The sequence below is a fragment of the Mizuhopecten yessoensis genome, unplaced genomic scaffold (genome assembly GCF_002113885.1).
Source record: "Mizuhopecten yessoensis strain PY_sf001 unplaced genomic scaffold, ASM211388v2 scaffold8361, whole genome shotgun sequence".
NCBI lineage: Eukaryota > Metazoa > Mollusca > Bivalvia > Pectinida > Pectinidae > Mizuhopecten > Mizuhopecten yessoensis.
The window spans coordinates 892,267-903,708 of NW_018407509.1; the positions used below are offsets into that span (position 1 = coordinate 892,267).

General features: G+C 34.8%; 1 protein-coding gene across 1 annotated transcript in view; it reads right to left on the reverse strand.

The window, feature by feature from the left end:
• The window catches only part of LOC110455651 (cilia- and flagella-associated protein 52-like), a 14,711-nt gene extending 6,203 nt beyond the window's left edge, over window positions 1–8,508 (reverse strand). The window contains exons 1-8 of the mRNA XM_021505898.1: window positions 8,358–8,508; window positions 6,635–6,834; window positions 5,553–5,689; window positions 4,793–4,921; window positions 4,345–4,444; window positions 2,867–3,129; window positions 2,190–2,265; window positions 1,182–1,294 (exon numbers count right to left, since the gene is read on the reverse strand). Coding sequence (XP_021361573.1) covers window positions 1,182–1,294; window positions 2,190–2,265; window positions 2,867–3,129; window positions 4,345–4,444; window positions 4,793–4,921; window positions 5,553–5,689; window positions 6,635–6,834; window positions 8,358–8,412 — 1,073 coding nt within the window. The 5' untranslated portion in view covers window positions 8,413–8,508. The remainder of the gene's footprint in view (window positions 1–1,181; window positions 1,295–2,189; window positions 2,266–2,866; window positions 3,130–4,344; window positions 4,445–4,792; window positions 4,922–5,552; window positions 5,690–6,634; window positions 6,835–8,357) is intronic.
• Between the last annotated feature and the right edge of the window lie 2,934 nt (window positions 8,509–11,442).

Consider the following 11,442-nt stretch of genomic DNA (forward strand, 5'->3'; position numbering starts at 1 on the left):
CCCCCCTGGGACCTGAGGGGCTGGGCCCTATAGGGGAAATAGAGGTAAAACCTTTAAAATCCTTCTTCTACCATAGGGATTAAGGGATTTTATCCTAATTTAGTCTGGAGCATCCTTGGGCCAAGGGGACTCAATTTTGTATAAGCAGTGGGTGTGGTCTCCCAGGGGGCAGAAGGGCAGGGTCCAATAGGAGAAATAGAGGTAAAACCTGTAAAATCCTTCTTCGAACCATCGTGATTAAGGGATCTTATCCTTATTTAGTCTGGAGCTTCCTTTGACCAAGAGGACTCAATTTTGTATAAACGGTGGGTATGACCCCCCCTAGGGGCATAGGGGTGGGGCTCTGTTTGAAATTTGTTATATCTCAAGTACTGGATGGATCTTTCTGAAATTTCATATGTACTTACAGCGCCTACGATGGAGTGCTAAATCTTTACTTTAAACCAATTATTTTAAACATATTCAGGTGAGCGATACAGGCCCTCTGGGCCTCTTGTATTAACTCATTCACCCCTGAAATTTTATAATGAACATTTCCAACCTTTGAATTGGAAGAGTTCAAATGTGTCTTCAGGGGTGAATAAGTTATTCCCACAGATGCATGATTCAAGTTTGTCCAGTTTGTAACCCTGTAGCTGCTATAAGTTTCCCCTTTGATTAAAAACCTTTGAAAATCTTTTCTGTCAGAATTTGAAGCTTAAACTTTTTTTTTATTCCAATCTTGCTTTTTAGTTGCATGATAGCTTTACAGGATTCAGCAATTTATGAAAATAGAACTACAATAGATTTTGATGTTCATGAAATCATTTTAAAACAAATCTATCTTGACAAAGTGTCCGGAGAACATATTTGTTTTTATCTTGCGAGAGATGGATAAATTCCTGCATTATCCAAGTTCAATTAAGGGTAGAGTGTCCCTGTGCACTGTGTTTTATCCCCAATAAAGAAGAGTTCCAATTTGTTTGTCATTTTTCTGACTTGGGAGTCCAGCTTGCACACTTACTAAAGTACCATACATAAAAGTTATATTTTCATTTTTTGGAAAAAAAATAAAACATTTTCACTTTGCTGTTATCAAACCTATTGAATTTCCAGTTTATACAGGTTTACAAATTATACAAGTTCCTCTTGACAAAACCAAAGTGCTACGCAGTATATTAGTCAATATCTGATAAACTTACGATGGGAAAACAATATCCGTGACTGGACCGTGGTGGGAGGATTTGACAAGTTCACATGCAAAGTCCGTATAGGTAAACCTGTAGATCTGAGAGTTGGACATTCCGACGTAAAACTGGAAAGCAAAGAAGTTTGATAAATTATCTTTATGTTTTACTTTGTGAAATTATATTGTTTTTCAAAAGGATGATTTTTTAACTAAAAAAGAATTTATATATATATATACCAAATTGTTCAAGAAATAAAGGAAATCAAATAATCTCATTTATCTGATGTTATTTAACTCATTCACCCGGAAGACACATTTGAACTCTTCCAATTCAAAGGTTGGAATAGTTCATTATGAAATTTCAGGGGTGAATGAGTTAAAAAAAAATACTTCATATAAATAGCTAAATGTTCAAGAAATTAAGGAAATACAGGCATTTCATTAATCTGATGTTTAGTATTTTAAAAACTTTTTTTCTCCATGTTATTTCATGATTATATTAAAATATCATAGAACTTATAAATAAACTGCTTCTGATTGGCTGAGAGATGATGAAATAATATGCAAGTCATGGGATTTGGTCAAAATCTTGATTATATTTTTTTTTGTAATTGAATTATATATATAATATCTATTACTAAACAATAATTGAAATGTGTACCATTCCCAACTTTTTCTTGGTGAATATGCTGTTGTGGTGTTGACTGAATGAAACAATTTTGACCAAGACAATACCTGTCAGGTCAATAATTTTTTCTTTGATCAATAAAACCGCATATTCACCCTGTAAAAAGTCTGCAATTGTGCGATACTGAATAACTTTTTCTATCACCCCTAAATCTCATAATGAACTATTCCAACCTTTGAATTGGAAGGGTTCAAATGTGTCTTTGGGGGTGAATAAGTTAATGAGAAATATTTAGTCAAATTCTGAATACAAAGTATTTCTTTTCTTTTTTTAAATATTACTATTATAATCATTTCAAAAATTGTAACAAATTTATCCAGTTTTATAATTTACCTGATGACCATCACCTCTCAATGCAATGGCTGCCACAGCGACCTTTTCTCCTTTACAATTTTTGTCGAACCATGACCTTTAAATAAATATGAACAAATGAATAAAGGAAAAAGTGCACAGGGTATTACAATCAAAATCGTCACGTCGTCAACAAGCCGTGTTAAAAAAGAACACGCCCACAAACCGAACTGTTGTTTCAGCATGTCACTCACTGCATCTGGCTCATCGATTGGTCGATGATAGAACGTTTGAGGTCGGTGTCGTCCTTGATTTCAGAAGCAGTGTACAACATTGTATCTTGTTGTTTGCGCGCATTGTCAACTTAAGATTGCGCATACACGTATATGGAAATGTAAAATGTACATTGCATGTACATGTTTCAAACCATGTGTCATGACTTCAATGTTTCGTTTGATGTATACTTATCCACATTTTCGTGAACTATAATGGTATTTATGATCACAAGAGGGCAAAATGAAGAACATTACAAATACTTGATAGGTGTCCATACCGATCTTCTTTATAATGGTAAAAAAAAAATCTTGCTACACCAGGATTCGAACAGATTTAAACAGTTTACTACAAAAAATACTTCAAAACTAGTTTACTTAGTAATTAAATTAGAAGAGCTGATAAAAGCATAAATATGACTGTTAGACAAGAAAACAAATGCTCACCTTTTCTTCTCAAATACCCATTCGCTTTTCTTTTCGTTAACAAGACGGTATGTCACTAAAGCAACTTCTCCATTTCCAGATCCTACCAACATCTCTTGATTGCCTGGCAAGTGTGCAAGGGCAGTAACTCCGCATTGAAAGTTTTCTGCTTTTTTAGAGTTGTGTCCCCCTTTAGGACCGAGAAACTGGAAGCGGTTTGTATCTACGTTTATGCCGAGTATGTCTCCTGTGTAGGTACCACACAGAAGGTAGTTACCTTTCATCTGAAATGTAGCAAATTAAAATTTCAGTTTTCAGTTTTTTTTATCCCACTGTCTACCATTGATATAGATATATCGTCTTTCCCTGCCTTGGGGTTTAAAGACAGAGAAGCCGCAACCCAAGGGGTAACATTCTTAAATGTCTAGCCTGAGGCTTGGCCAAGGGCCAGACATTTAAGAATCTTACCCTATGGTAAGACAGAGATATCTTTCCCTGACCAGAAGTGTGGTTATCTCTGTGTAATGGGGGAGAATAAAGTGTCTTTTAAGTTATGAAAATATCATGATATTTTGAAGATTTAGAATTATCACTTAATTTATTAAATTAGTACAATTTCAACTTATAAAACTCAAAAAAATCTTTCTTTTTAATCTCCATATTTGAATTCAAAACATGAGAAAATCTATATTCAATTTATGGATGAGTTGCTGGAGACTGCCCCATGTAGGCCTCAAACCTGCGACCCATTGATGGAGAGCTAGTGATCTTAGATGGTCAGATGCCTTAATCAGTAAATCACTCGGCCACCGTCGGGAAAGTATAAATTTATAAAGGCTTCAAGTCTGTTGTCCAGTCTTTTAGAAATTTTTCAATCTTTTATCCATCAAATTTGTTGAAAATATACAGATCAAGCTGGTTTGTTCAAAAAATGGCTTAATTTCTGCCAAATTATAAATTGTGCACTTTAAAAAAGAAAAGGTTTTGAACAGATTGAGACCTGAAGAACAATAAGCTCAAATTGTCTTCGGTGTTTTAAACTGACTGTCATAGATGCATCTAATTCTTTTCAACATTTCTGATGGTATGCAACAAAGTTTTGGCCAAATGAAGTTTCCAAATTCGCTACCACACATCATAGACTATGTTTAACAGAACAATTTACATCTCCAGCACACACACAGACATACACACATAGGGAGATGTTAGCCAGGTGGCATAGGACTTAAGTAGATAGCACCTTATAAGGCAGCTCCTGCAAATTCCTCCACATTTTTATTGATTAATGTATGTATACACTAACTGTATATCTATGTACTGTAAAGCGCTTTAGAGTGGCTTATGTTAGCTAGATAGGGCGCTATATCAAAAGTTGTATATTATTATTAATATTTAGAATTTTGTTGCATACCATCATCAATGTTAAATAATGCATTTCAATCCTTAGACATACCCAAGCTGTGTACCTACATTTAATGTACATAATACCTGCTACATACCTGTATACACTTGCTCATTCGGACATGTTGTCCCATCCTGACGTCTTGTGGCTTAATTTTCCTGTTATCTACATTCAGTTCCCAAACTCTTAGTGTCTGACTGAAAGCAAAAAAGACTTATACAATGTATATGCATGACAAAATAATCGTTCCCATTATCCATTTATGATTTTAATTATATGAAAATATTCAAAACGATATATATTTTAATAATTTCGTGAAAGGAATTCAAAACGATATTTCAATAATTTCGCGAAAGGAATTGAAACAAGCTGTAGTCGCTTTGTTTTACTGTTGTATTACACAATTGCCAAGAATCAAATTTTACACATATTTACTTCATTAAAAATCATGAAAGCGCGTGCACTATCAACTGTGCAACCCAACCACCCTGAATTACACAGAATTAAAGCTGAACTACAAACCAACTAATTAAAATTATGCTTACTCTCCGCCACTGAAGAATTTCAATTCGTCTGTTTCATGGTAAGCCAGACACAATGTGTTTCCAGCACTTTCACTCTGAGCCTTGGAGCCGCAGATTGCATTTTTGGTTGCGACATCCCATACCACCAATCTGTAAAAACAAAAGACAGTCAGGGTGGAAAACAAAAGCAGAAATACTGATTTAACGCACTTATTTTTGTGCGCTAGATTATAGTACATTATGGAATTTTAAGAGATTTGTGCACTGATGAATACCAACAAAATACACATAATAATGAATGAGAACTTAAATTGGGGAAATCATAAATTTGCATGATATGAAATGTGGGAAAAGTCGCAAAAATAACATTACCCTTATGTAAAATATGTGTTTTTTCCAGAATCAAGATTTTTTTCTCAATACCTAAAAACAAGATTTTACCCCCTCAACATAGCCATTATTAAGAAGTGATAGGCTGATGATCGATTATAATTCAAAAACTGATTACTTTGCCCTATCCGATTCCGATTATCAATTACAAATTCCATAATCAATATAATTGTTTCATCATTGAAATCAACGTGATATAAGTATACACTATATGTAAGTTTATTGATGTAATACATGTAGTAGTGTTCTAACGTTATTTGGGTATTCAGTCGCATAAAATTATAAACCGATTATGCAATCGATCATCCATCGGTTTAGTACTTCCGATTACAAACCGATTATCGATTATGATTTTAAACCGATTGCCCATCACAACGGTTAAGTTACTTACGAGCCATCATCTTGTCCTCCTAAAGAAAGAAGGTAGCTGTCTTTTGGGGAGAATACCAGAGCTTCAATTTTGACCTTGTGCAGTTGTAGGCGTGCATAGATTGCCTTCTGTTCATAGTCCCATATGATTATATCAGCCTGTAAAAAGAACAAAATACATGTTTTTAATTTTTAAAAAATAAAAAAATACTTTCATTACTTATTTTTTTATCAATGCATGTCTACTAGTAAGTTACAAATAAAATTAGTCCATAATTATGATTATATCAGAATGTCAACAAAAAAATACATGTGTTTAATTTTTTTCTTATTTTTTTTAACCAACGCATGCTTACATATAAGTTACAAATAAAAAACTCTTTATTCACATAACAAAAACAATACTGTGACAGATACAAAAAAAAAAGACATTTATACAGCCTTAATTTTTATTTTTTTTTAATCATTACCCAGGTATCTTCATTTCAGATTTATTGGACAATTATTGAAATAGACAAAGCAACAAGCAGAGCCCATTTGCCTGCATTAACCCTCTCCCTTCTGTTAACAGCTGATCTACAGGCGAGAATTTTTACATAATTTTACATTTTAATAGCATGTATTTATTTTATTTTAACATGAATCTTTATTTCCTGGATTCTGGTATTGTTGGCGTACCGATAATAGAGATACATGTATGTTAGACCATATTAAACTTTAAGTAATGAGATAATATTGAATGATTTGACACTATATAATATGATTTATTATCAAAAAAAAACACGATAAAAAAAAAAATAATGAAAAAAAATAATTCATTTGATAAGGAAGTGTGTGTTATACAATTTTAACCGATACTACTATAGTTATCCCTATTTTCACCTAAATAAAATGAAAATTAAATCCTGCAAACTATTTTTGTTTAAGATTATATCATGTCAAAAACCTGTTTATGTATATCCTGTACTTACGAAACTGTTTGCAAAAAAATACAAAATTTGATGCCTTATAAAATCCAGAGAAATATTTTCAGAAATAAAATGAAACAAAACAGCCATTTTTTTGTTGACCTAACAAGAAATTTTGGAAAACCAGAATACTAACTGTGAAACCCATATGAATGACTTGGCCAGAGGCAATGTATTTCCCCGAGTTGGAAACTGTCAGACAGGATACATCGGCCGAATGTCCCATAAGAGTTTGCTGTTTTTTGGTTTCGATGTTTTCAATGATGACTGTGTTCCCAAGCGAGTAGATCAAATGGTGTCTGTCGGGATGAACCTTGAGGCCATTTGTAATTCCACCTTAAAGTAAAGAAAAAAAGTCATTAAATATCAACAACATAGTTAATGATTATAAAAAAAATATTTTAAAAAGTATGACTATGAAACCCCATTTAACCTCAGTCAAAATAAACGTTTCCTGTGTGGTTGATATCTAAGCAGACCTGCAAATATATTCCAACTCAATTGACTGGTAGCCCGAGTTTCCTCTGGCCCTGACACCAGACTTAAGATATCTTGACAGGTAGATGTCTGGGTGTGGGGTCAGAGCGCACTACTATATGAAAATGTGGAATTCTCCGACACCGTTTGGTATAGGGGAATTTTGAAGTGGTGACAACAAAAAATCTACTGACACAACACATAACTCACATATATATTGATAAATGGATGTTTTTATTTATACAAATTCGCTCTTATTTAAATATTATCACCAACAGCTGCTTAATTCCGCCAGTAGAGTCCTCTGTTTTCAATCATTTAAAATCTCCTACCTGAGCAAATGTCATTTTGCAGGTAATGGGAGTGACTAATCAACAAATCGTACTGATCAGGATCGAAAACGGAACATATTATTCCTGTTTTAAAGATTTCCGGACCGCACCTTTTTGCTGATTGGTCAATCCTCGATACCAAACAGTGGCGGATATTTCTAGTTTTCAAACAGTAGTGCACTTTGGCCCCACACCAGACATTTATCTGCCAAAATGTATAAGTCTGGTGTCAGTGCCAGAGGAAACTCGGGCTACTGGACGGGGTCAATTGCTTGCAACCAGGTAACTCAATTGGTAGATCGTCTATCTAGAGTTCAGAGGTCACAGGGTTTGAGTCCCAGTCTGGCTGTGCAATTTTCCTCTTCTGAATCTGATACAGTGATGCCTGTGACCAACCCTTACTTCAAGTATTAGTTGAATGATACCCAAACCTGGGCTGTAATTAGTGCCGTCTTTGGGTGCAAAGACTAAGAAAAAGGAGGGAGGAAGGTAGTAGGGCTGGACTGGGTCAAATGCCAGCGACCAGTTAGCTCAATTAGTAGAGCGTCCATCTTGAGTTTTGAGGTACATGGTTCGAATCATGGTCTGGCCATGTACTTTTTCTATCTTAGCTGTTACAAATGTATCCTAGTATTGAAATGTTGCTGCTGATATTTGGGAGGCTTTCTCAACCTTAGATTACATATCCCCATAGACATAATATTGGAGTAAAATAGTCAAATAAGTCAATAGCAACACCGTTGATTCCCCTCTCTAACTCAGCTCAATGAACTCTGATCGATCGACCGGCCCCCCTCCCCCGCTCTCTCTCCCTCTTCAGCTGTCATGCGATAAGCCAACATTTAAGAATACTGCAATTAAACATTTACATGTCAACATAACATAAAACAAAGCATTAAACAAATCCATGCTTTCTTGTTTATATGATGGACAACACATGATACAGTAACACAATGTTGTCATGAAGATAATAGAACCGAAACACTTTTTATGATATGATTGTCTTTACTAAGTAAATACATGAACAATACAAAAATAATCATTACTTACTGTATCCCACGACATATTCCAGGTCCAAACTCGGTCCATCATAAGTTTTCGCCATTATTTCAGTTGTATGCTGTGACAGGATACAGCTCCAACAAATACAGTGCTTTGAAATTTACACGTCGCCAAGGGATACAGAACATGGCGACAGCATGAGCGCCACCTATTGCCGGACACTCAATGCAAAGGAAGACAAATCGTGCGAGTCTAGGCAATCTTACAAAATTGAACTCAGTAACTGACGCATTTTTCTGTTTTTATTTTCTTTTCTTATTTTATTCCAGCCAATTTTAAGCGCTAAATATTTTACCAACTAAAATGGTGATAGGATACAAGAGAAAAAAAATATACAAAATAACACAAAGTTTTAACTTGAAGAAAATATGATATACGGCTTCAACAAGGCTTGTAACATTTCTTATAGGCCTATACAGAATATGAGGGACCGGTGCAAAATGACATGGGATGGACACCATATGACGTTTTTACATAAAATAATAATTTATGGTTTGAGTTAATTGTTAGATAATAGGCCTACCATTATAATGATTACATATATTTTTAACGATAAAATTCTTGGTTTTTCTGTACTAAATTCTGATTTCAACATAGAGCGGCACTGAAAATCCGTGACAGATACATCGATGATTTTTCCCCATCGATATCCCATAAATCGACGATTTATGGGGAAAATCCATGTAAATTTGCAGCTTGCCCGTCAGATGCCAAGACAGTGTCTGTCCGACTCTGGATAGCAAACCAGGCAGAGGTGTATTTCTATATAATACTGGTTTCATCCTCGATACTACAGGGGTTCCGCTCACTTTCTCTCTCTGCAACCCTGGAATATGTCAAAGCAAAATTGAAGGAACACAGCTAGCTATTTGATTGTTATCAAGTGAAAAGGACCTGACAAATCAGTAGGCTGGTGCTGTCCTTTTGAAGATTAAAAAAGAGCGACACCCGACTTCAAAGCCCGTCAATTTTACCGTTACGCGACCGCGAGATTCTTTTGAAATGATGAAACTAGTCTTCTTGTTTCGTCTTCAAGGTAGCGCACACTAAGCCTGAATTTGCTATGCTCTGCGCACACTAAGCCCGATTTTGCCATTCATATTCCAAGGATGCAGAGAGCGAAAGTGAGCATAACCCCCGGAGGATTAATACCGAGGATGGGTCAAAATAGAAAGAAAAAAAAACATTCATTCTTTACCAAGCCCAAAATTTATTATTGATGAATGAAAGTATTGAATTCTGGCGTAGAATATTAAACAATGCCGCAAAGGGTATTATAAAACTCTTTCATGCCGAGTGGTGTAGATAAGGGAAATTCCACCTAAGGATTTTCTTCAAACTGGGTAAAACCCGATATATATCGAAGGTTTTGCACCAATTTGAAAATCCAGAGGCATATATGATTTCCATACCCTACACCCCCGTGTATGAAAAAAAGTATTTTTTCTCAATTCCAATCAGCTCAGAAACCACAAAAAGGCGTCGCAATTTCTGCATCACAACATATAGAAAAGTTTCCGACTTCATGACGTCATGTCATATTGTGTTGTCACATTGCGACGTCACGCACGTGAAATTGGGTGTAAGAAACACCACATTGAGAAGAAGATCATCATGACCGTCATGGAAATCAGATCGAAAATAAAAAATCTGTTAATGACCATTAATCGAAATGTTCATTTATTGAGTCTCGTTTTCAAAACTTACGCCCATCCTTCTGCTCCGAGGGAAAGCAAAACCCTTCGTCCAGGGATGCCTTAGGATAAATAAGGCCAATTCTCCATACTCGTATTGTTATCATGCTGATTTTACAATTACCAAGGGGGCGCTCCATTGAGGAGGAGAAGTGTTTCGGAATGTCACTTGAATACCTATTTCCACTTTTGGATCCTGTCCATGCCCATACCCTTAATTTAAAATCGAATAGGAGGTTTGAAAATACAAATGATACTAAAAACAATAATAAAAAAGAGTGTTTTAATGTTTTGAAGAAAAAAATCCTGGCGCTATATATATAGCTACAAGTTTGTCCCAACGTCGACCCTCCCCTCATTGGTTTTTTACCACTTTTTTCTTCTTCTTCAAGCTTTCTATCCGGATGTCCAATGTTATAGGTAGCTAGTGATCCGTAGGCTTATTTTAGATGTCATATTATCTATATATATATATATATAGATCAAAATCAACACTACAAAAAATGCTTCCCAACGGATTTTGAACCTCGGATTAGATATGGATTACTTCTCGGGACTACATTGATACTAACCCGCACTCTTGATACAAGATACAAGAAACTTTATTTAACGTCGCATATATCAAACAGAGAAACATTAGCGCTGTAGCGCTATTTTTGCGACAAACCGGTATGATAAAAAAAAAACAACAGATAACAACAATTCATGCTATACACTATCACAGAAAGCTAGCACATACATAGCAGCATATAAATAGATATCACAGGCACTAAATTTAAAGTACTATACTAAAAAATGATGTAAAGTGATAATAGTGAAACACCTGCATATCACACAGGCAGTATATAATAGGAGGGTTAACACACTTCAAGTGTAATGTACATACATGTTGATATAGCAAAAGAGTTAAAATTGACATAATATACACTAATNAGTATATAATAGGAGGGTTAACACACTTCAAGTGTAATGTTGATATAGCAAAAGAGTTAAAATTGACATAATATACACTAATATAGTGTAAATTAAAATAGGACGACAAGGTCTAGTAAGTATATAAAAGATATTGAGCTATAATGATGATTAGAAGAGAGGGCTAGAAACTGTGCTGCCAGTTATTGGTATATAAAAGCTAAATATGTAGGTAAATAAATAATAACACTCTGTGTGTTAATTTCACACGAGGTACCGATCGAGTTGAAAAGATACCATCCTTGTCATATCAGTCGCAGCGTTTCTCTCAGTGTTGTCTGTATACAGTTAACGTATCATATATATACATTGTGTATATTTCGGTGACCTGGTTCACAGTCAAGCTATATATAGGAGATAAATACATGTATGATGACCTAGAAACACAATTTTCATATTTATTTACA